This window comes from Poecilia latipinna, unplaced genomic scaffold, assembly GCF_001443285.1.
Source record: "Poecilia latipinna isolate Pla-1442-1.1 unplaced genomic scaffold, P_latipinna-1.0 Scaffold822, whole genome shotgun sequence".
NCBI classification, from domain to species: domain Eukaryota; kingdom Metazoa; phylum Chordata; class Actinopteri; order Cyprinodontiformes; family Poeciliidae; genus Poecilia; species Poecilia latipinna.
In genome coordinates this window covers 98,184-123,810 of record NW_015113438.1, presented here as the reverse complement: position 1 = coordinate 123,810, position 25,627 = coordinate 98,184, and the positions used below count along the sequence as shown (strand labels likewise).

At 39.2% G+C, this 25,627-nt stretch overlaps 1 protein-coding gene and 1 long non-coding RNA gene across 2 annotated transcripts in view; both read right to left on the bottom strand.

Annotated features, from left to right (window-relative positions):
* mrps18a (mitochondrial ribosomal protein S18A) overlaps positions 1–3,070 on the bottom strand; it is a 7,030-nt gene extending 3,960 nt beyond the window's left edge. Inside the window, exons 1-4 of the mRNA XM_015047362.1 lie at positions 2,907–3,070; positions 1,635–1,666; positions 1,014–1,118; positions 806–929 (exon numbers count right to left, since the gene is read on the bottom strand). Coding sequence (XP_014902848.1) covers positions 806–929; positions 1,014–1,118; positions 1,635–1,666; positions 2,907–3,054 — 409 coding nt within the window. The 5' untranslated portion in view covers positions 3,055–3,070. The remainder of the gene's footprint in view (positions 1–805; positions 930–1,013; positions 1,119–1,634; positions 1,667–2,906) is intronic.
* Positions 3,071–9,135: 6,065 nt separating this feature from the next.
* LOC106956485 (uncharacterized) lies at positions 9,136–24,960 on the bottom strand. Its single transcript, XR_001426781.1, has 2 exons — positions 24,647–24,960; positions 9,136–9,970 (listed from the first exon to the last, which is right to left on the bottom strand). It is a non-coding gene; the product is annotated as an uncharacterized LOC106956485 (long non-coding RNA).
* Positions 24,961–25,627: the final 667 nt, after the last annotated feature.

The following is a 25,627-nucleotide window of genomic DNA, read 5'->3' as shown; positions in this document are numbered from 1 at the left end:
AAATTCGAAATATAAAGTTTTTGTTAGAAGGGTGAGAAAAAAATAAATTAAAATATTTTTAAAATAAAAAAAAAAAAAAAAAAAAAAAAAAAAAAAAAAAAAAAAAAGGTGCAAATCAGATCACCAGGGTAGGAATTTACATCCGGAAAAAGTCCAAGTTAGCAGGTGATACGTTTGATATCCACCCAAGATAAATGGAGGACTTTTGTAATTGGAAGGTGCCAATCATTTTTACAAGTTGAATATTCCCAGCATTAGTTTCTCAGTCATTTCCCACTTTTATATAACTTAAGTAATATGTATCTGTTTGCAGATACTAAAAACATAGTCACCCATAACAATACCAGTGTTTTGCCCAGCTAACCTCAAAGGCAAAAATGTTATCTGGGTTCACCAATAGTGTTATTATTTGTAACACTGCATGGTAGACTTCAAAGGGCATGCAAGTTTTAGTTATATTGTACTTCCCACTTTAGTCTTATTTGTCTAAAAAAAAAATAAAAATATGTTAGATAATTCAAATGCAACTTGACAAAGTTCCATGCCTATTCCCAGTTCCATTTTTTCCCGTTTTGTTGTGCAACTTAAATGGCGAAGAGACGGGTGCTTTTTTGCTATGAAGGAGAATGTTCTTGTTTTTTTGTTTTTTTTACCCAACCAGCAGATGCAGCTCTACTTCTAATAATCTGCATAGAAACCACAATGAGTTTTCATGATTGCGACACATTCCCAGCACAACAGAACCTTAAAAACACAGAAACACCTTAGTAAATGCAAGCCTCGCTTTATCCAGCTAGACGCTCACCTGCTCTGTGCGCCATCTGCACGCAGATGGCAATCTTGCGATGCTCCTCCAAACAAAGACCGGTGATTCGTCTGGGCAGCATCCCTCCATCTGACCTGATGAACTGGCTGAGCAATAAGACGTCCTGGGGAATTAGAACGGAGACAATGAAGCATCTCGATACAGCTAAATTGATAGGATTATTCTGGAAGCGTTTCTGGAGCATTACAGTGTAGTTGTATTTGTGTTGCAGGTTCCACCTGTAGATAGGACACTTGGCTGTAGGATTTGGAGGCTGTGGTCCTGCTGGTATTTCTATGATTTGTCCCTCAATCTAGAAATAGAAAAGGAATGATAAAACATGAACTGTGATAGTTAATAATCATTAATGTTAATTGGGAGGCGGGGGGGGGGGGCCTTTAGAGATGCCCCAATTTGGTGTATAGACCAGGGGAAAAAAAATTTAATTTTGGTCTGATTTCTTTCTTTTCTAACCTCTCATTTTTTTTATTTTTATTTTTTTTTTTTTTATTAAACTCAAAAATGTGTCATCAAGTACAAGATTTTAGTTGAAGATTTTCTGGAGAGAGAAAATGATGGGAATTCTTAGTTTTGATTTAATAAATACAAAAAAGATATGCTGATTTTTCTGAATGTATTTGCCGGTCACAAATCAGGGTCAATCAGGAGAAAATGTATCAAATTCTCCATCTAGCCTGCTTGACTGGTGCATTATTAAAAGTAATAATAATAATACATATAAAAATACTTCTTGATCATACTACACTAACAACACTCAAAACAAAGAGAAAATAAAATCTAATTGTTTGAGATGACAAAGTTTACTTACAGTTGTTGTTTTGCCGTCTTTTTTCTCCACCACTGTGAAGCAGACAATAAACAATATCAGGTTTTAATCATGAACGACCTCAACAGTATTTTTTAAATTACATTTTACTTTATGTAGCAACCCAAATAGGACCAGCCAAAGGGAGAGTAAAACAAGTATAGATTAAAACAACTCTCATAAAACACATCTAATGAACACATCACTTAAAAATGCAACTTTTGTCTCAAAAACACGTAAAAAAAATTGCCAAAGAAGAAAGAGTTCAAGTTCAAAGTCTGTGACTGATGATTTTTATCTATCATTTGTAAGTACAGCTCAAAAAATTTGAGGAACTATTTAAATAAAGTCCAATATTTATTACTCAATTCAGATGCTCGCAGATGTATTACACACAGAATTAAATATTTTAAGACTTAGTTTCTTGCCATTTTTATTTTGTAAATTTATGATTTGCAAATAATGAAAACCTTTGAAACAGAAAATCTGTGACACGGAACGGGTAAAGTTTGGATTTTATTTAGAAACCTACATAGTGTTTTCAAGAGGAAGATGAGAGACACCAGACCCAATAATGCAGATGACCTAAAGGCCACTGTCATGGCAACCTGAGGTTCTTTGATAATGTTTCAGCAGAACCACAGGCTGACCAACTCTTGCGAAAGGAGCCGAAACTAAGTATAAAATGCATAGAATTGAATATACTTTTCAAGAGCCTGATAATTATGTTTATATCATTTTTTTTATCGATCTTGTGTAACATTAATTTTCTGACACTGAATGCTGAATGGTTGTCATCTTATGTAACCTTCATTACCAAATTTCTAGGAATTAAGGACTTGAAATACTTCACTCTACGAGAAATTAATCTACTGCATACCATAGACGAGTTTCTCTTGTTGGAACGATTCTTAAAGTAACATTTACTCGAAGCTGTAAATGAAGTGAAAGCCTCTGCAAGACAACTCATTTGTAATCTTAGACAGTAGGATGCTGAACGTAAGATTTAATTGTAACAATTTAATAAAAACATTTGTTGACACATGGGATACATTAGGTTTACAGGCTACGATTATGCGTCTTCTTAGCTTTAGATAATATCGAAACCTTCTTTCCAAACATGTTTAAACTCCTAATTATCTCTCCATCGTCTCTTTGTATAGATAGAAGGCGAGTATCTGACAACAATGAGAGGAAACATCATTTCAATACAGGCTAACTGTATGCTAACACGACCGGGTGGCTAAAGCAGCACCATTTCTGACGAAGCCTCACCTTGACGAATTCCTCTTGTCTGCATGGCCACAGCAGATATCTGGGGAACATTAACCCTGAGGAGTGAATTAACGCTGGTCCCCGTGAAACCCTGTTTTAAACCCGCAAATGAGGTCCAAATAGACCTTAGCAAACTGCGGGCCGCCATGTTTAATTCTTGACCTTCCCCTTCTCTTCTTCACATGTTAGGAAGAACATTAAAAAACAGCGACACCATCGGCAAGAATCATAATTGCAAAAATAATGTTATAAAGATTTCACTTTTAATCCCCACTTTCCCAGCCACAATCTTTAGGTTGGCATGCAGGGAGGTTTTGTGTGTTTGTAATCAATGAAATAAAAACTGTTTATTGTTATTATCACATTTCCTCTTTGTTAATTTTCAAATGATACAGATCTCCGTAGTAAGTCATGTCTACATTTCCTGGAACCCTAATATAGACAGGGTATTAAAACTTAGGTGAAACTCATGTTATTCCTCTCCACGGAAGTTTTTAGTAAAAGGCGAAAGATTTATACAATTTGGAGACAAACATGACTATAATATCTTTAGGGCTTCACAGGCCTTTATACTCAGACATACAATTCACACTGACGGTGACAAACAGTCGACGATAATAAAAAAAAAAAAAATGAATTAGAACTCCAACAAACTACAGGAGGGTTAAAAATAATATTAACGGATACCAATATCACCACTGAACTCTCTAGTAAATCGTTCTACGAACTTTACCGTGAATAAATCGTAAACCCCATCGGGCGGTGCATTATGGGTATTGCTCTGTTTTCATCATGGTTACATAGTGCCTAAACAGTTTGAGCGTTTTAAGCGTAGTGAAATGATAATAAAGATGTTATCCATTACGGAAGAGCATTGGATTTACAAAAGACTTATGTAGACAACCTAAAACTGTGTTTTAAAGAATGTTGATTCAAAGTATTAAATTGACAGTGGGCATTTATGTAGATCATTTAAGATTATAGGTTGGTTGTACCTTCTGACATACATAAGTAAAACCTAGATAATTTGATTGGAGAAAATCTGCAGTTCATTTCCATTTATTTATATAAAAAATACAATTTATTACTGAATAACTGCATATCTATAGGATCAGTTAACACAGTTACATCAGGTGAGCTTATTTCTTTACTATCAGAAACAGAAGCTCACCTGGAGTGAGCCCAAAATAGGTAATTAGAGTATATTTTAAAAATTAGATCATTAAAACATGGTAAAATATTATTTTCTGAGACCTTTTTATCTGAAGCTTTTTGCCTTTCCTTAGATCCATATATACATATTGCAGTGTGTGTCCAGTGGCATTTTTAATATCTACAGTTCTTTTCAGAAATTTACCTGTTTTTTTTCTTCTCAGCACTATTTCAGTATATTTTTCACGAATTAAATTGTATATTGTTCTACTACATTCCTATAAGTATTTCTTTTCAGAATTAAGTGATTTGTTTTTGCAAGTATAGAATTTATCAAAAACATTTAAGTAAACTTTTAAGGAAAACAAATTTTGAAAGTTTTCTGCTCATATTACACAAAAATTATCTTTATGTGAAAACACTACCATATGAATATTCAGCTTCTGAAAAAGTGAAGACGATGGGAAGTCAAGATATAGAAAACATTGTGTTATGTATAATGTAAAAAAAAAAAATCTTTATTTCATTGTGACTGAACCCCCTAGCCCACCAAAATAAATATCATTCATATATTTATTTGAAAGAGTTTGTGGCACTAGTGGCCTCTTTTCACAGTAAACAATCAGAAAAATGGGAAGAGCGGGAAGGAGAGTATCAAATGGTCCCAAAGGAGGGAATCATGTTTAAATAAAACATTAAGACACCTTAAATTTTTTATGATTTATGATGTATGCAATTTGTCTTAGAAAATGGAACTCATGATGCATTCAATGTAAGAATTCTGCCTCTGAAAGTTGAACGTCTGTAAAGAGCTTCGAGTTAAGGATCCAATAAGACTCCAGCGAAAATGAATTGTAAAAGTTGCAGGTACAATTGGTTTATTGGCACTTTTGATGGTTTACACCTCATTAAACCAACAGCACACAGAGTACTGTGACTGAACATGTTCCATTAGAAATTAAGGAAACAAATAATGAAAAATATTTTAGTTTTTTGCGCATATTGTGGCATCTAGCACCCAAATACCTTCTGGTTTTCCAACTAGCAAACAGAATGCTTTCAGTATGGGGGAACTGAGCTACAACGTCCAGGTCAAACTGAACAGAAGCAACATTGTTGTGCAGAGTGACCAGGCTAACTGCTTCTAGTAACACACACTGAAGGCATGAAGAAACACCCTCACATATAGAGATTGTGCAGTTCTGTGTGTGTGATTGGTTTAATATTAACATATCAGGCAATTTACTTCTGCAGCTTTTATAATTTTGCCAATAAAAGTCCAATAAATGCCTATTGGAATGTTTCATTTGTACTGGGAAGTTTGACTTTCCAAGTTCCAAACTGGAAAAAAAAACAAAAAAACAAAAACAAAACACGAACACCTGAAAGTGAGAGTTACCCAGCCAACCCCGAGTTCAGCGTCAGGCAATGCAGCCATATTGAATTTAAGACTTGGAAAGTCAAATTTCCCAGCACAGACAAAACATTCCAACGGATATTTAATTCGGTTCAAGTTTTTATTCGCAAAATTTGACACGGAATAAAAAAGGAACAAGGAGCTACCTGAAATCTATCATGGCGTTTATTGAGTGAAGGTAGCGCCTAGGTTCAGATACCTCTTGTGCAAATTATTTCAGGGAAAGCATTTCCTTTTTCAGTTTCACTCTAATTAACAGTGTGCTCCTCATCCTTGTGTTGCTTTTCCTCAGTAGCAGAGCGATTCTTCTTCGCGTACCCTGCTCATCAGATGAAAGCGTTTAGGAGAACCTACAGGACCATTGTCAGAACATGCCAGGCCTTCAGTGCAGAAACTTCAAGATACAGGTAAACTCTCAAAGCACAGATAAAGTGGCAGATAAGGTTTCTGATGTTTGACAGTGTAATCACGAGAACAATATGCCATTATCCAGTTGAAATGCCTTTGTTTGCTATGTTTCTGAGTCTATCTCGCGTCTTTATCTTTATGCATAAAGGAGGGCTTTAAGGAATCCAAAGCTGGCCTGCAGCTGCACATCTGCGTGCAAGTAAAGGTCTTTCTTGAAATAAATGACAGTGCTTTCAGAACATGGTTGAAGCCCTTTTGAAACTAAGGTACCCTGTGGAGGTTTGACCACTGGAAGTGCCAAGCTGCAATAATTTAATGTGAAGTCTGGTTCAGCTGGTGTTATTACAAAAACTGATGGATGCCGGCTAGCACGCAACGTTGTCAGAGCAATGCACACTGTGGGAAACTTTTCGTTTCATGAAACGCCGTTGGCTGTTACTTGCGACAAACAAACGGAGTAAGAAGGAGCCGTAGTATGGATGTAAACAACCCACAGTTTGAGATTTTCCAAAATAGATCTTTCATAACCTCAGCCAACTAAAAGCACTATCGTACATCTTTGATGGTATCCAGAACTGGGTGCAGATGTGAATGCAGCCTGGACACATTTGGGATGGTTAAACATAAGATCGCAGAAACCACTGCAGAAAAAAGAACGATCCACATATGTCTGCACTGTTCAGACAAAAAAAATCTACCGTAGGCCAGAGCTCTAACTCTGCTAGCAAACTTGATTTTCTTACAGCTATCATCTTGATTTGCAATTCCTGCAAGCATAAAAAGAAGTGTTTTTGTACCAGTTTCCGAGGATTTATTGCTGACAACCTTATATTTTCGTTATTTCAGATAGTTGTGACATTACACAACTATGTATCTAGCTAGCGCTTCTGTCGTTATTACACAAATGGACACTACTGCTTTTTAAAATCACTCTGGGAATCTTTGTTCCCAAGCAAGTGCAAAGCTAAGAGTCTTTGTTTTGTAAAAATACATTATTTTAAATGCAATGGACTAGAGATAAAGAACAAAAAGTCTGCTTCTGTGAAAGTCAGTAGATTTAAATCAGTTTCCAACAGAGAGTCATATCATCTTTCTTAGACGTCATCAATATTAACAGATAAACTCCTACTACTACTAATGTTTTGGATGTAATTTGCATTAAACCACGAGCAAAAACTCTACTGAGCTGTTTTAATTATTATTCAAAGACTTAGATATAATCCAAGCTCCAGGTTGCAAAAAATCAACAGGAACACATTCTTAAAATAGAACTATGACTCGGAAGGCTGGAGACGTCTCACCAATCACAGTTTTTAAATGCAATGTGGCCGTCGTGCACATAAAATCCACAGCTGCAGAAAAATAAATGCTTAATGTCTCTGATTACTTTCACTTTGACTGAAATTGTTGCAACAATGTTTAAATCCATGAAATTGGAAAAAAAAAAAAAAAAAAAAAAAAAAAAACTAATACTCTCGGACTGCACTGGGCTTCTAAATTTTAGATTGATCCCTGAATAAGGCAGCCAGGAAATCCCAGTAGCTCCATGGTTGGCAGCTGTTAAGTTGGGTGTGATGCATTTTCAGATCAAAGTTACACCTTTCCAAGTAAATAGCTAGAAGGATTAGTTTTTAAAGTTTATCTAAGCCTGAGATGAGTGAGTCAGCTCCCTCAGAGGGCAGATCCTTACCACAAGAAAAATGTGTAATCTATTTTTTCATAAGCAGTCCAACATTTGGATCATTCTTGTCAAGTGTATTTGGACACAGTCTTATAGGGAATAAGTTGTACACAGTTTAGTTTTTTTTTTTTTTTTTGCATCTCTTGAGCTCTTGGGAACCAGAATAACTCATTGTTTCTCACTAAAACCTCTAAAAGCTTTGTGGCATTTTGCTTAGTCGTCTGCTAAGCCCCTGTTCACGCTGGACAAACAAACCACTAACGCCCACAAAAGTCTTATCTTTTGTCTTCACTGGGAATGGTGCAATCAGCATTCAATCCTGGGTCAAATGACTCTTCCGTTGTCACAGCTGTTTGTCTGTTCACCTTTGATTTTCAGTAGATGTACAAACAAGTTTTGATCCTTTATAGGGTTAATGCTGTTGGCTTGTAAAGACTTGTGGCTATTATCTCTAACCTAATGCACTAACTGCGCCCGTTTTCACTCAAGCATCCACGAGACATTATTATTCATTCAGTGTTGCATCTCAAGGGAATAAAGAAGAAAGATAAAAGAGTAGCTGCTGGGGGTTGGGCTCATTTTTTCAGTTAAGATAAAATTTAAAGGAATTTAACAGTAATTTAGGCATGTATGTGCAAACATCTTTAATGTTTACTTTACCTAGTGCAGTGCTTCACCCAAGTGTTTATTATCTTTGGAGCTTTTCCAATTAGTTTTTTTTTTTGTTGTTGTTGTTGCTGTTGTCAAATTACAACCACAAATTTTAAGGATTTTTTTGAGATAATTCGACATAAAGGAGTGTTTAATTGTTACACTGAGAGAAAGGATTAATGGTTTCAATACATACCAATATTTCTAAAAAAGTAAAAATCTGAAAAGGAAGCTGGTCAAAGGTGATGTAGTAGTAAACAGAGCTAAATAAAGGGCAATACTGGAAGGAAACCTGTTGGAGTCTGCAAAAGACTTTAAGCTGGGGCAGATTTTTACTTTTCAGTGAGACGGTGACAAACGTCACCAAGTTCTGATCTAAATCCAATTGAGAATCTGTCGCGATTTAAAAATGAATGTTTTGCTAGAGCTCTCCATCTGACTGGGCTTAAAATATTTTGTGAAGAGGAACGGACAACAGATTTTGGGCTCTAGATCTGCAGAGCAATAAGTTACTCTAAGTATTGATACAAGAATGACTGGATAGAAATCCAACCAAGCCACATTTTTCAAATGTTCCTTCAGATGACAGTTCTGTACATCCGTGTCGGTTTTTCGAGTTATGACTGGTGTTTGGTTGTAATATGGGAATATCTGCAAAAGATGAACGTTTTTTAACAAGGCATTCTGCAAGTATAGGCGTTTCTTTCCTGTTATGTTTTCCGTAATGCTTCCTGCTACTTTAGGAGTGACACTTTATTGTTTTGCAATCCATTGGCAATACTTTCACTTGGCTTTGTCCTTGCGTTAATGCTTTTGATCCAGGACATGTTTAGAGATAAATAGGTTTTCAAATTGCTTCCTCTTCCTGGGTGCAGTTTTGAGCAGCTGCCAACTTGCGCGGTGAAACACTCTGGCGTCTCTTATATGAAGCCAAATTTATTTAACTTCTTTGTTTGTTGAAGTTTTGTGAAAAACACATTCCATCAGGACAACAAAGCTTTGATTTGCTTAAAAAAAAAGAAAAAAAAAGAAAAAAAACTGTGTTGAGCAGATTTTAAACCAGATACTGTTCTGGCAGATGCATCGCATGATCCTGATCTGCCTGTTGCTGTGTGCTGCATGGTGAGGAGAAGTATGTTGGAAACATGTTCACCATCAGGGTTCATTGGTTTCAGATGCAAAAATGTGAGCATTTTTTTTTTTTTAAGTACCATATAGGCTGTGAAGCTTAAAAAGTTGCACCCTGGGATGCAAATGGACATCTATGTTCATTTCATCCATGGAGCAGCGAATGGGTAAATAGAGATCATGGTCCCCTTGGTACCACAAAGACTGCTTTGTAGGACTGATCAGATTCCTGATCAGTCCAGGACACTAAGCAGTCGCATTCCTGGAGAGAACCCCCCATGAAAAAAAAAAAAAAAGTCACTTAAAGTGTCTGGCCACCTCCTTACTGACTTTGATATTCAAATGAAACATGGTCCTGTACAAACAGACGCCTTGGCCGAGGAAAAGGGAGTAGAGTAAATCAGATAGGATTTCTCCCAGATGAAAAGAGCGTCTGACATTTTCACAGAGAGCACTGAGGGACCCTGAAGCAATGTTGGTTCGGTGTCATGGTGTGGAGTTATAGCTGTGCGGAAAAGGTTAGTGTTTTCACCCCTGCTCTCCTGGATAAACGGCTACGGCCCAGCATGGAGCGAGCAGGCGAGATGAGAGTACGGAGAAAATGAGTGGGTACGTCGGTCACATTGCCTAAAAGGAAAAAAAAAAAAAGTTCAGTCCACCCAGTATCATTCCCCTTTTATTGTCACACTGATCCCTGTGCCATCCTTTTAGTTTTGGATGAGACACAAAACCAGTTCTGTTTAATTAAACCTTAAACTAACAGCTTTATGTTTGTTTGTTTTTTCCATTGGCAAGCTGGTGGAACTTATGTTTCCAATGAGTGTTTAAAATGTTGAGGAACGAAAGAAAGATTTCCCTTGTGGTCAAATCATACATCAGCAGATGAGGCGGAATCAGACATCTTGCATTTACTGAGTTTCATTTGAATCTCAAACAGTCGGTGAACGTCCATTTTTGAGCTTGGTTTTGTTTCAAATCGGTCAGTTCTACAACAGAGCACAGAAAAAATATCTATTACGAGAGTATATGATTGTCTCAGGATACTGCATCTTCTGTACAAACAGAACTAATTATCAGCCTAATCACTGTAAATTGGATCTAATTAAAAACTCCACGCACACTCTTACTTCAGTTCTGTGTGCTCTTGTCCTCTACTACCAAAACGTTCTCGACTCAAACTTGCATTCTCATGCAGACGGAATCTGGATGTGCCGCATCCAAATTGATGTGCACAGTCTGGTATGCAATTAAGGCATAGCTGTCACTAAGAGGCTTTCCTGGGTGATTAACTCATAAGGCCTTGTTGCATCCAAGGAAGTCAACTGAACACAATTAGCCTATTTCGAGGGGAATGAGTCTGGTCAAAGGCCCCCAGATGCTGTAAAATGAGACAAGAAGAAAGAAACTTGTCAAAGCAAGACAAGTGGAAACAGGAATCCAGGGACCGCAGAGTGGGGATCAAGGTCCGGATGGACACTTTTGTCTAATGTTAGGTAAACCCCCCCCCCCCTTTTTTTTTTTTCTAAGTGAGAAGCATGTTTTTCTGTCCGAGTTTCAACAAGATCACCCCATCACCGCCCTCCATCCGCCCAGTCTTCTCACACACAATCTTCCTCTTACCTATTCTGGTTGACTTGCTAAAACACACCGGCTTCTTAAACAAATTCATTGCTCTTTGAAGAGGCTCTTATCCCTGTTTTTCCTCTTCTTAGCCCACTGAGAATGCTGGCTTCAATCCGCTTTCTCTCACACACATACCAAGCTTTACGCAAAAGGACACACACACACACACACACACACACGCAAGATCACATGCCTCCTTGCAACTGTCTGCCTCAGGTGTTAGCAGGCTAATCATACATTTTGACTCATTACATACAAAACAAAATCCACCCAAAAGCAAAGTTTTCAGCCATTCAAATGCACTTTCCATTATCGCATCGCATTCTGGCAATTTTTGAGTTCAGAGCACCTCATAAAGTTTTAGTGAGTTGTGTTTTCTTCACCTATGATTATAACAGGTCGCCCCTTTAATGTGCACCAGCGCTGAGGTGAAAGTAAGAGCAGAAAGATGAAAGGACCAACTGGATTTCCATCATGATCAGTGTCAAGTGCACAGAGTGGGAAAAAAACAAAAAAACAACAAAAAAAAACAAGCTCTGACCTAAAATTTGTGTCTCCATCTGTTTAAAATGTGAGAATCTGCTTCACCTGTAGGAGCGAGAACCTGGCGACACGCAAACAAAGACAGACACACAACATAAACGAGTGATTCATTGGGTCTTTGAAGGATCTTTTTAATTGGAAGCAGGAGTCCTTCATGCTGTGATGATTAGTCCTGCGCTGCCCAGATCGGTTTCCCACCATGGCTCTTTTACTTCTTCCTTGTGCGTGTTGCTATGGCACCTGTAACGGCATTCTGACACAGACCAGATGGTTTCCAGTTGTCCACAGTTGATTTTAGGAAAAAAGACTGTCGACAGGTGGCCATCTGATTTATGAGCTCGCTACTGCCATTACAGGAGCTACTGCTTTCGTCTAAGTTATGCTGGAATAAGAACATTTTCCTCCTGTTCGGTGTCAATGTTTCTCATTCCCAGACACACCCTGCGGTCCTGAAACATGAATGGATTTACTTAAACTGTTTAGACCTGCTCTGAATCATGCCATCTGGAAACAGTATCTAACTTTATAAAGTCTCTCTAACCAGCAAAGAAGACAGCGAAAGCTCTGGGAAGCACGTTACAGAAGTGAAACCCCATTAGGACATTGTCCTTAACCTACACCGTCAGGTTGTGCAGACCGAGAACTAACATTGAACAAACAATCCCACAATCAACATGGTAAAACGTGGCTGTGAGGAAATCCTGGTCAGAATTAATGGGATTCTTGAAGGTGTAACATACCTAAAACTCACAAGACGAGATGAGACACAATGCCGAGTTCACGTGAACAAGACGGGATGACATTTTGACATTATGTTCAGGGAAACTTTAATGATCAGAAAAAGATTGACTGTTGGGCATTGCTTCAACATTTCCCATTTCCCAGTTGTGATGCTTTATGCCTCTTTCAGCATCTAAGCAACTTGCAAGTGCTTAAAGATTGCTTGTACCTGTTTTGTCACTTTTTTTTACCATTTATCGTTCCTACAGAGAACCCAGAATTTGTCAAACAATTGATCTGAAAGTAATGGGGGCATCTTCTATTGCAACTTCATCATCCAAAGCCACGCTGACCTCAACAGGCTAGAACAAGATCTCGCTACACCTCCACAGGGCAGTGAAATGCAGACATAGAAAATATAATGGTTTTGATCAAAGCATATTCATAAATGGTCCAGTCAAACCTCAAACCTGAATCTAATTAAGAACGTCTGCAAGACGTACGATGTCCATTCAGCACAACTGAGCTAGGGCTATTAATCAAACCAAAGGGTGCTGTGGTAATGCAGGGGCAAAGCACGACCCACATATGAAAGCTTTAGTCCTTGTGGTGGTGGTCCCAGGTTCGATTCCCAGCCTGGCGACATTTGCCACATTTCTTTCCCCTTCCCTCATTACCCTCTTTCCTGTTGGTCTACTTTCAAATAAAGGTCACTAGAGGCAACAAAACCTTAATAAAAAACAAACAAACAAGGATATACATTTCTGTCTCAGCTGTGGAGACACACTCCAAAGACTTGCATCAGAAAAATGGGGGAAAAGTGTTTCTTTTAAACTCAGGAGAGCCGAATACAAACGTTTGCACAATGCATATCGAACTAACAAGAAAAAGAAATTTGACACTCTCCCTGACAGATGCAAAGCATTAGCTTTATTCTTTCTGTCAAAGCATTAAATAACTGATGTATTTTATGTTTTCTGTATTAACTACTGAGCTTGGTCATGTTCCCAACCCATCATGCACCATTGCTTCAGGCTACCTCTGTATGAGGTCTTGACACACTAGGTATCCTTCTGGATCATCTTTCAACGGGAAGAATTTGCATTGTGAAAGAGTGTATTTTACACAAGCAGCAAGCTGTCAAACCAGAAAAAAAAACAAAAAAAACAATGCTAAGTGCCAAAAACTGTAGGATCTGATAGCAAAATTATCCGCTGGCAAATATTCAAATGCCATCTTGGTGTAGAAATAAATCATTTCACAATGCAGGAAAAACAAACAGCTCTGGTTTTATTATCTATGGTGATTAAAAAAATAGATCAGATTTGAAACTATGTGCACAGCAAGCTTTCACTCTCCCTGCCAGACATACGAACTGAACATTGTGGATGAAATCCCCACAGCTCATTGATTATTCCTTCTACTTTGCACTTTTGAAGTTGCACAAAAACAGGAAACATTCATACTTTCCTATCTCTGCTAGCAGAATATCATGGCACCGACAACAGAGGGCTTCTTGTGCCAAGGGATGCCCGCCTCCTCCTCCTCAAAAAAAAAAAACAAGACAGCATTTGAATGAGTCATCAGCTGGAATGGTTTGCTAGCTATATCTGGAGGCTGAACTGATCAGAGCTGTGGGAGCGATCCAATTTTTTATGTTGCTTGGAAGGAGTTCAATCGAAAGGTGTCGGCAGTGCCTTGAAATATTCACAACTACTGCACTTTTCCACATTTCGCCGTGTTACAACCACAAAACTGTGTGTATTTTATTGGGATTTTACATGATAGACCAACACAAAAATGGCATCTGACAGTGATGTAGGAGGAGAATTGTACATGGTTAATGTAATACCACCACAGACAATCCTGTTCAATAAACCTGCTTCAGATACCTTTTCAAATAATAAATAGAGTCCACTTGTATTTAATTAATTCCCCGTATAAGTCTAACTGGTCGATGAAGGCCTCAGAGGTTTGTTAGAGAATATTAGTGAAGAAACAGAATTATGAAGACCAAGGAACACAGCAGACAGGCCGGGAATAAAGTTGTGGTGAGCTTTAAATAAGGGTTGGGTTATAAAAACAATATTTTACACTTTGGACATGATCATCTAAAATTAGAAAGGGTTTAATTCAATTGCAAATGTACTAGCACATGGGCGTCAACGTAAAACTGACAGTTTGAGTTACGAGAGCATTAATCAGAGACCCACCCAAGAGGTTCATGGCAACTCTGGGTGAGCTGTAAAGATTTACAACTCGGATGCAGGGACCTGCACAAATAAAGGCCTTCGTAGTGTAGTGACAAGTTTAACCAAAACTATAGAACACCTCTTTTTCGGTTTCCTACTGACCACCGAGGGGGCGCCGCATCGCAAACAGAAAGAATGTGCTGTGGTCAGATGAAACCAAATCTAAACTTTCTGGCCTGCTGGCAAAACTAAATATACCATAAAATAGCTGTTTTTTTTTCTTTGACTGGGAGAATAACTTAAAATCATACAGCTACAGCTGCTAGTGAAACAATTTGCCCAAAGTCCAGACCTAAATTTAATCAAGAATCTGTCACAAGACTTGAAAACTAATATTTACAGATTCTCAATCCAGTCTGCATGTTATTGTTCTACTTTGAAAAGAGCAATTGTAAAAAAAAAAAAAATAGAGACACACCTCCACAGAGCTAGCACACTTGGCTTTGTCTCTTATTATGCGTTGCATTTTGTTAGTCAGTCAACATACTACATCAAAGTTTTTGGCTGTAGTTTGACAATTTTTTTTCTTTTTTCTTACAAAGTCAAGGTGTATGAAACACAGTTCACATATTGGCTCTTAACCCTGCGGTCTTTCAAAGAAACCTTGAAGCTCAAGGCTGATTGTAACCCTTCCAAAGTCTCTCTCTATACTTTGTCAACCAGTCCACAAGTGAGCTATCGACAATTCCTTGTCAAGAGTTTGCAGAACATTACTAAGCAAAGTCTGGTCTGGAAAGTTTCCTTGCTATTTCGCCACGTCTCATTTCATCACACCCATTCCTATCTGGGTCTGGTGTCAGCATGTGCCAAATTTTCATTCTTTGCGAAGGGGGAGAAATTCAGGTCAAACTCAGTTGAGAAATCAGACATTTTAATGTGTTGTTGTCGTTCTTATCAGCAAACATGCCTGCGTCACACGGCCTAGCAATGCGGTGCATTTCTATGAGAAGTCAGAAGGTTTATGCACTGTTGCTCAAAGTCTTTATAAACCTGCAAACGCAAACAGAACGACAGCATTTTTTAAAAGCTGGATTTGTTTTTGTTTTGTTTTTTGGGGGTTTTTCTTGGCATTACTGACACTTGCACTCCTTATTTGTGAACTGTCAGCTAACTTTGACTTTGTCACCCAGCGCCCTTTACTTCACCCTCGTTAGTCTCTCTGTTTTTTCCATGATTGTGCAAATGGGATCCAGTGTATAGCATGTTTGTTTTTGTAGACAGGTGGAGCCCAGCAGGGGGCAGTGGTGATCATGAGGTGAAGGTTTGATCTGCTCACATGGTTTCACCGCCACCCCACCTCCAATGTGATCCAGCTTCCAGTCAGACTCCGAGACCTTGAAGATAAAATAATAAAACAGTCGCAGTTATCTGTCGGGTTCAGGGACACCTTTTTCTCAGCCTATAGGTCGACCTTGCTCCAATATTAAGCTAACTAACATCTCACATAATTAACAAAGGATTTGCTGATTGCACTTTTTCAATGCAATTATAGAAAAGGGACATTGTATAGTTTTTTTTTTCTTCCAGTCTGAGAAATCTCTACATTTATGTAGAGTCCATGCTGGGTAGCATAACCTTCGTCTCTAAGAGCTCCTTTTCCAAGGGTCATTCATGAAAACAACTTGAATCTGGCTTTTTTTTCTCTCTCTCTCTCTTATCTGTACCCCTTTTTGTTGTATTTTTAACACTGCGTCCAATACATCTTATCTTATGAATGAGATTGTAAAACCTCAGTGTGTGGGTGTGTGTGTCTGTGCATGTGTGTCTTTAGTTTGCCTTGCCCTGGTAAAAAGTCATACAGTGGGCTGCGTTCAGTCAAGAGCTTCCCCAGTCTTTATGCATCAAGCTTAATGAGGAGACATTCAGTCAAGCAGAGTAACATAATGCAACAAAAGATTAGATGGTGAAAAGAGGCAAATTTGAAGTCCTTCCACCTTCCATTCACTGGTGCGCTCTAAGTACCGGGCAGTCAAACACAAGGCCAACTCTCTAGTCAAATTCCAGCACTGGCAAACAGGACCGAGAGGAGTCAGGGAAGAGAGCCTGCTTTTTCCCCCTCCGAGTGCTGCTTTGTCATCAGGTGGAAGCAAAGTTATATGTTTAATTCTTTCCGTTGCTTTTAAATAAGGACATTTAAAAGAGAACACCACAAAAATAGGCTATAGGTTTGTACCAGATGCCATGGTTTGGGTTTTTACCGTGACATTGCCTGTAAAACTGCGTGTCTGAACCTTGAATTCAATGAAAACTCTGGTGGATCTTTAAGCAACAAGCGGTAGCTCAAGGACCTCTCATACCCCTTCAGTGTCCCAAATTCATATTTATAGATTACTGGAGTAAAGGCATCACTGATTGAGATTACAGAACCCAACACACACTTTCAAGCCCTCGCGTTATTTCCCACTTTGACATTTTTGCACATTCTGCACTCCATGTTTTGGAAATGTGATAATTCCCCTCAAACTATGATAAAAACGGAGTGTTTGTGTCGTTATTTGGTCTCCGACAATACAGCTGATATTGCCTCTGATGAAATGGGGTGATAAGCATTTCCCAGTAGAGTCTGTAGTGTTTTAGTTTTTTACGTCGAGTGATAAACTTATATATTTATCTGTGCAGTGCTAAAGCGTGGGGAAGTCATTGAGGTCAATCCTATTAGATATCTGACTACAGTTTGTCAGCTTTGACTAACAATAGCCATAATAAGTAAATAAGGCTGCAGTGTGTGTGTCTGAGTGTGTGCTTACTTAATTGTGTTGCCTATTTAGGACATCTTCAGTTCTAATAACTTTCCTTGTTAGGACTGGGTCGGCCTTCTCAGAGCTAAAACCTGGTCTTATTAAGGTAGAATGTCAGGAAATGGGCAAAATTAAATGATGGGTTCAGAAGGACTTTAAGACAACAAAACACAGCAAAACACAGGCATGCTTCTCTGGGATCTTCTATGACAAGGCCCAAAATTCAGATGCTTTCTCAAAATATTAAAATGGCAATGCAGACCGAGGAAGTTCAATAAACTCATGACTGTTAGACCACAGAGGGAAAAATAGAGCTCTTGGAAATGCTTAGCAACTGATCATCACAAGTCATCTTTATCAGATGCTAAATATGACGCAAGATAAAAAATTTGAATTTGGGCATAACCAGAAATTCTCATAACCAATATCCCAAAGCGTGTTTTAAATTCATTAGATAATCCCTCGGAAACCCAAAGTATACAACATCATCTGTTATTATTTTACTTCTTTTTTTTTTAACACAGAGAACTTTTTCCATCTGTAAAACGCAGACTACTTCTTACTACACACAAGTCACACCTTTTGAATGTAAAGTCCGAGAAATATTGAGAAACTTCTGGGAGAGGAAAAACATGTCCCAGTAGTACTTTATGTTACCAGACTGCGTGAAAAATACTTACTCACGTATTAGCGGTGGAGCAAACGCACTTGGTGGAACATCAGATAAATCGAAAGCAGGGCGAGATGATTAGCGTAAGAGAAAAGAGGGAAAAATCCTGTTTTCCGTGCCCAAGTCTGCTTTTCATTTTTCTTTCTTTCTTTCTTTTTTTTATTTTGTTCTCTAATCTTTGTTTTTCTGGAACACATTAAGACATTTGAACATTTCTTCACATGAAACTACATGATTCGTTCAGAGGGGAAGTCAATATGTGGTGCAGCTGCTGACAACTTATAGATGTCTGATTTATGGCTCCAGCTATACATTCTGCCTCTTGAAAGAATTCAGACGCCTAAGACACGACGGGGAGCATGTTGGCTTGTCGAACAGAGCCTCAACATCTCCTGTGCGAGATCCGGATTCGCACAGGAGATGTTGCGAACGTTGCAATAGTAGAGAACTACTGAGGAAAGAATCCACGACAAGTTTGCAGCAAAATATATGGTGCCTGCAGAAATATGTCCAAGGTCCTGCAGCATGACTGGCTTGCTTTGATCGTTGTTGAGGGCACAGCGTGGCAATGTAACAGTAAGAAAAAAAAAACAACCACAAGATATATTTTTCTGTAATTCCACATATGTTGGTCAATAGACCACTCTCAATGTCAACCAAATGTTATTATGGTCCTGCAGATGAATCCATCAAACGCTCACCGCTCAATATTTGGCTAAAAGTTTGGGGCAAAACAAACTCGGTAGAGGATTTTGTTTTGTGTCACGAGACTGAAAAGTGTATGGGACGAGCTTCAACTCTACAGCTGAGATGTTTTCAAGCACCAGATAGCTTAGAAGAATCTGGTTACATTACAACACATACATTTATCAAAGGCAATAACAGCATATTACTTCATGCTATATAACTGATTGTCGATCCAGACGAAGGCCTTTACATACCGAGCCACATCTACTACACGACTGTCAGAGAAGGGCGAAAAGAATAGAAAACGTCTTTGAAACTCGCCGAGAGACGTACAAAAGTTTTATTTTCTGAAGTGAAAAGGCCATCGAGGCAATCCGCACGAAACGACGAGGAGATCCCACTGGAAATGTGTTGTAGGAGGCCCCGTGACGATCTGGGGGTTTTTCCTTCAGTAGACAAGTGGAGCTTTGGGGTTGTGCAGGGACGAGTCAAACCCCGGCTGGTTATGTGAAGATGTTGCAACGGGAATGTCTCGTGACTGAGTGTGATTGTCTGGTCGGTGACACAGAGGTCCTACCCTCCCCTCTGCCCTTTAATTATGCTACTCCTTCCACAAACAACACCAACCTCGACTACTACGGTGGTTACCAAGTCCAGCATTAAAAAGGTGATTAAAAAAAATGGTTCTATCGCCCACAGATGTTTTTCCAATGCCTGTTTTATATAATAATGATTCATTGCGTGTATATTTATTGGTGGCAAGAAATAAACCAAAGCCAAAGTAAACAGATTACTTTTTTTTTTATTTTATTCTTTTCGAGGTCTGAATGATTCGGTCTCACGGCAAAGCTCGATCTCAAACATATGTTTGATTTTGAAAGAAACAAACGTGCTGATTCTCATAACACAAAATCTCATGGAAGTATTTGGAAAAGGACGCAAGCCAATGTTTTGATAAATCAACCAATACGTGCCAAAAATATAGAAAATATTTTATGCAGTTTTGCAATTAAAACGTAAATGACTCACGTAAGAGTTGAAGTGGGGGGGGGAAATGGATAAAACAGTGTGAAAATTCACAAAAATTGATGTGGATCCCAATTTTTTTTTCTTTCTCTCTCTTATGTCAATTTTTGGTTGCGAGGAACGGGAGGGAGGTTAAAAGAGCCGACATGCTTTCCCCCTGCCGCAGCGTTTGTTTGAGGAAACCTGTCCAACTGGCAGGAGCCCATTCACAAACGTGGGACGTTTTCTCTTTGTTGTGGCCGGCGCAATGATTTCGAGCAACCGGAGCTCACTGGGGATCTTCCTGGGCTGTGGCCGTGAAAGAAAAGGATTCAAGATGAGAGCGAAGAGCAAAGAAAAACACTGAAGCACAGTAAAGTACCAGGAGAACATACAGAACGTCCTCTCAGCCGATCTGAGCCTTCTTCATGTCCGATAAACACCCTGCCGTCTGAGACTCTACGTTTGCTTTTACAGAAGATAAAAAGAAAAAAAAAAAAACAACACAAAAGCATCAAAGAACCAGGACCCTCATGTACTCTAGCCCATGTGTTTTATGTGCTCTTTTATAGTTTTGACCCCACAGCTGTTGGAAAGATGGGACGCAATCGCTCTCCCCGGGTTTTTTTTTTTTTTTTTAAGCGCTGTCTTTTTGCTCAAGAAACTAAATGTTTAATGCGTAAAACTGCAATGATTTAAAGCAGTTTAGGAAACAAGAATTGGATAATGCCCCCGAGCAGTTTGTAGTACTCAATGCTCACAGCAAACACATTAAAACCAGATGCAATCTGTTTTCTTTTGCTAAAATGGCACAAAACTCCCCAGAATCACTTATCCTCTTTACGGATTTACTTTACAGTTTTCTATGTTTGTTTGTTTTTGATCACCAATTTTTATTTATTTATTTATCTATTTATTTATTATTAAAGCAGATGTCAAACGAGTAGATAGAAAAAGCATTCTTCAAACGATGACTTGATTGAAAGCAATCCAAACCAATCGAGTCTCTCATGAAAAAGTGATTGTCTCATAAATCTAATAACTGGATGTGCCATTTGTTACGATAAGTGGCAATGAGAACGATCGCATTAGATAAGTAATCACTGTGTTTTTCTCCTAATGTGGCCACTCTGTGCTCAATTTCTCGTTTTTTTTCCTTATTATTGTTGCACTTCATCTGTTACATTTTAAATTGCACGACTTGAATAAACAAAGGAGAAACGTCACCTTAAAAAAAAACGCACCTTTCGATCTTTCAAATGATTTCCCTTGAGACTGACACACAGCTATGCATTGTTTATTATTAAAGCCCTACTTATTACTACATTTATCTGGATTTGTCTGCTCTGCTGTGACATTATTATCGCTACCTGGACCTCGTACGTCTCTGTTGGACATCCCTGAAACCTCCCGCCCCGCAGCCGGAATGTGGCTCTGATTATTCGACCTCTATCTCAAATGCGAGTAACCGTTGGGAGGAGCAGCATAATGCGAAACAGATTTACTTCAAATCGAACTGGAAAGGACCAAAAGTTTAATGAAGACATTTTGTTTGTCATGATCTAGAAAATCACCTTAAACTCTCACGCTGCAGGCTGCGAAGGCTGCTGTTTAAAACCCCCAACCCCGACTGCAGACGGCAGTCTCTGGAGACGGGAGGCTGTATTAGCCACATGTTGAAGGTCTCCCTTGCTCTCTTTATTTTTTTTTCCCCCGAAGTAATATCTGCGTAGCCTGAGGCGTCACAATTGTTTTACACACAGGATGTATAGAGCTTTCATGCCACCGGTAATGGGATAGTCCAGCTTCATTAAACTTGTGCATTGTCAAAATATTTGCGACTCTTTTGTTAGTGGGCGGATGCTCTAAAGTCTCCTCGGTGGGATTTGATATTTTTAAGTGCAAATATTTCTGGGGAGTTTCCCAACTAAGCCTGATGCAGTTCGGAGGGAGGTTCAACTGTAAAATCACTAACATAGCAGTAGAGTAACTATTTAAAAAAAATAGAAGACAAAACATACATTGTATCAAACTGCGCCTAGGGAAAATAAGGCAAATGGATGATTTGGTCCTTATTTTAGCTAATTATGACAGAAACATAATGCTAACGAGTCTTTCTCAAAATTTAAAATCAAGAAGAGACGATATGTGACATTGAGACCCGGATCTGGGCTAGACTTTACGATATTTTAGAGAAATTAAAGGCCAGCACATACAGTGCTTAAGGAGCATCAGTCAATTCATAAGCATAAAAAAAAGACTCTTAATTTGAAGGGTTCAATAACAGTGGTTTCTGACATTGTTTTTTTTATGTACGAAGCAGATGCTAACGTCTGCGTTGCATGCTAACGCCCAGTGTGTAAGTTTGTCACACATGAAAAATTTGAGCTGCTTCTGTAACCAAGTATTATCAAGTTTAAGATTACTTTATGGATCAGGGAAATTATTTTATCTAAGCAACACACACACACACACACACACACACAAAAGCAACAATAAAAACGGCACAAATATAAATAGAGTGAAAAACGTAAGTAAAAGTAAGTACCAGACAGACATGCCACAGACAGCACAATACAATCATCCAAGTTTCAGAAGGTACCAGTACGAGACAAAAATAGCTACTTGGATAGTTCTAGTAAACGTTCATAAGTTCTGTGAAAGACTCTGGTAAATTCTGCCAAAGTTCAAGAAAGTACCAGCTAGAAAATGCTTCTGCTACCGAAGGACAGATCCTTTCTAAAGTTCCACCAGAATGCTGCCTTCTGTTTGTTCAAGACTAAGAATTTGCATCGGAAAATGATGTCACACTCAGAACTTAACAACGTACTAGATGCTAGTTCGAAAACCAGCAAAATGTGTTCGGTGTGTTCAATATTTCATTGAAACTCACCAAAATATTATAAACTAAAAATGACATCTTCACTATGTGGAACAAAACATACTGAAATAGAAACAAGGTAAAAGGTTCAGTCTGATGCAGATACTTCTAACACTTACAGTACATGCTGGGTGTCCATGTTGGATGCGGGTGTTGTGACTGACCAATAAGTTTCCTCCCTTCCACTCCCTAAAGGACCTGACTTATGACTTTAAGTGGAACGTCCCCAAATAGGTACTCAATCCCAAAAGAAACACCAACTAAATAATACATTAAAAAAGAAATTATTTTCCCAAGTTGGAAAAATAATTACAAATTCTGTCTTGACACAAACCAGAAGATTCATTTTTTGTATGCATCTGTTTGTAAATACGCATCTGTGTTTGCAAAATCATCCCTTAGACACACAAACGCTCCCGAGAACCATTTTCAGTAAACACACTTGGATGTGCAGCCTCAAGTGCAACTCCGCGATAAAAGAAAGGCAGAAGAAACCGTTTGCGTCATCTGAGCTGTACTTCATTTAATACAGGCCAAACTCAGAGCTGTTTCTCTGTTTTAAAGCGTACATTTCCGACAAGAAACTAACAACAGCTGCCTGTTTGGGCTGCAGGGTAGAAGGACCATCTGGCTTTTCTTCAGTGCGCCGTCCAAAAACAAGCATCATCTGAACCTTTCAGCTTATTCCAGAGTCCCACCTAAAAGCAATCGATACTTTATAAAGTTTGTTTCATGCACCAAATGCCTGACTAGGTGCAGGATTTAGAGGTTGGACGAGTCGACGTCGGTTCTGTCCTCGGCGATGACTGATTGTGTTTTACGTAACTACTTGCAATGACATGACAAAACAGATTTTTCCAAGAAGATGACAGATGAAGAACTGGGTGGGGCATGCCAGAGAGTCTGAATTGCATAAGCCATGTGCAATCAATTTACCAAATGGCTACTGGCTAATGTGCCGCATGTTGCATGTCACAGCCTCTTTTACATCCAGCCCACTGATCGGCGTCGCCCTGCATGTTGAAGCTTCTGACCTGGCAGCTTTTCGCTCTCGTAAAAACTCTGCCTGACATCGTCTGGAAAAGTAGTCCAAGCTGCATTCTGAAAATCTGACAGAGTCTACCCCTGTCATCGCTGGCTTGTCGATTCATCAGGCAAAGCCAGAGAGACGCTGCCAGGAGACAGTTGGAGCAGCCTGTTGCACATCGAGGGCGAGCCGGCCTGGAGCAGCAGGTTGGTGCGATGAATTTAACCGTACTCTGAATTAAATTTCAGCAGTATACAATAAATTTAATTTAGAATGTTTCTAATTGCACAATGCAGTAATTTGTCTCCTAGGTGAGGCTGTCCAATATACGATGATATACCGGATTATCATTCAGTACCAGATCACTCCTCCCCTGCACCTCCTCCACACAGCTCCTGCAGACTAGCGGCAGCAGCAATTAGCAAACAACGGATGGGACTTTACATCTGTTGAGCTCTCCGTCAGACTCTCCTAAGAACAGTTGCAAACAACATCATGGAGAAACACTGTTGTGAAGGCAGAACGGAGCTTCTTAAAGAGACAGAGGCCAAATTCAAGGCGTCAAATTGTGCAAGTCAGATTTATTTTTTCTATGTTTGAGATATAGCGCACTTTTATGACAACCGAAGGTAACGTGGTTACTTGATCGTAGTATTTGGTACATATACACTATACCGCCCCTTTAAAAAAAAAAAAAAAAAAAAAACTGGTCCGACCTGTCCCCCTGAGTGGTAGTTGTGCAAATGAGCCCAGATTGAAAACATCTGTATTGTTTGGTAACTCTCAGCCCCGCCGTGTTATCTAACGGACCAACGTGCCAACAAACATCGATCCTTTTTAAAGATACTTAACGTGAGCTGGAGCGTTACATAAAAGTGGTCTCTGATCAGTTCGCTCGGATATGTGCCAGTAACAAGTAAACTCACTCTCTGCCTGTCAAGCCAAAGACCCGTGGAGCTGTCTGCTACAGGACGAGCGTTTGTTCCCGTAGTGTTTGCGCTTTGAAAAAGATTTTGTCCAGACACGGCGAGCCAGGAAAGCTTATTTTATCAAGCTGATGTTTTACATCATTGAAAAGCCACATGTTTATATCGTTTATATAACAGCTCGGTAGACGCTGCACAACGCTCTGTCCCACATGGGTGTAATTTTCTTACCTCATTCGCAACACGTGGTGGAGTCCCGTCAGTGAGTTGAGGAGTAATGAAAATCACAATAACCCAAAGCATATATCCCCATTGACTTATTAAGGCGTACGTTCAAGGATGTTTGTGTTGCACAAACGCTGCGTTATTAAATCAGTTTGAGACGAAGCAAAAGTTTAAAGGGTCCTCGGGGCGCACGTCTGGGAGACCCAGGTTTCACAATTAGCTTTTAAGGACGTCAAAAAGGCTGCTTAGGTCTGCAGTCTTTTCATCCCGAGATGAGATCCCGGTGAATCCCCTTCCAGCAGAGTGGACTCTGTGGGCTGGGGGCCCTGCTGGAAATTAAATTACCCCCCCCCCCCCTCCCCCCAAGAAAAATGGCAGTCATGTAAAAAGCAAAGTAAGAATAACGGCACTCGTTAAGATTGTTAAAGATAGTGTTAATTAAGAGGCACATGCTCTCGTCAGGTTTTTGTCAAACACCAGCTTGTATTACATTGACTCCAACACGCCGAGGGAGTAGTTTGCCCGCATGGTGCGGAAAGGAAAATATAGTTTTCACGGATGTTACTCTAACTTCATGCCTGTCGCACAGGGGCGGCTGTTTGACCTCAGCAAACCTCAGAGACCCTGAAACACATGCACTGTGTAATGAATGTGCAGTCATGCTTCATCGTGTTCGCGCTGTTTCTGTAATTGAATTGTCGAAACCGATTTGAGAGTTTTTATCTGAAATTAACAGCTGCTGGGGAACTGGAAGAAACGCTTTTGTTGTGGGTCCAGCGTTATTAGAGGTCAAGTAGCCAACGCGGATCCGTTGCCTTGAAATTTGGCTCAGACCTCCAGAGTGCCCAGATGGTGTTTGAGCTTAGACTGAAAGTTTTATATGAAACTTGTGTAATCAAAGTTTTCTGGGATTAACTTTGAAATGTTCCTAAAAAAATATATATATTTTTGGCAATACTGAACTCGCCTCGACGGACTCTGTTATCT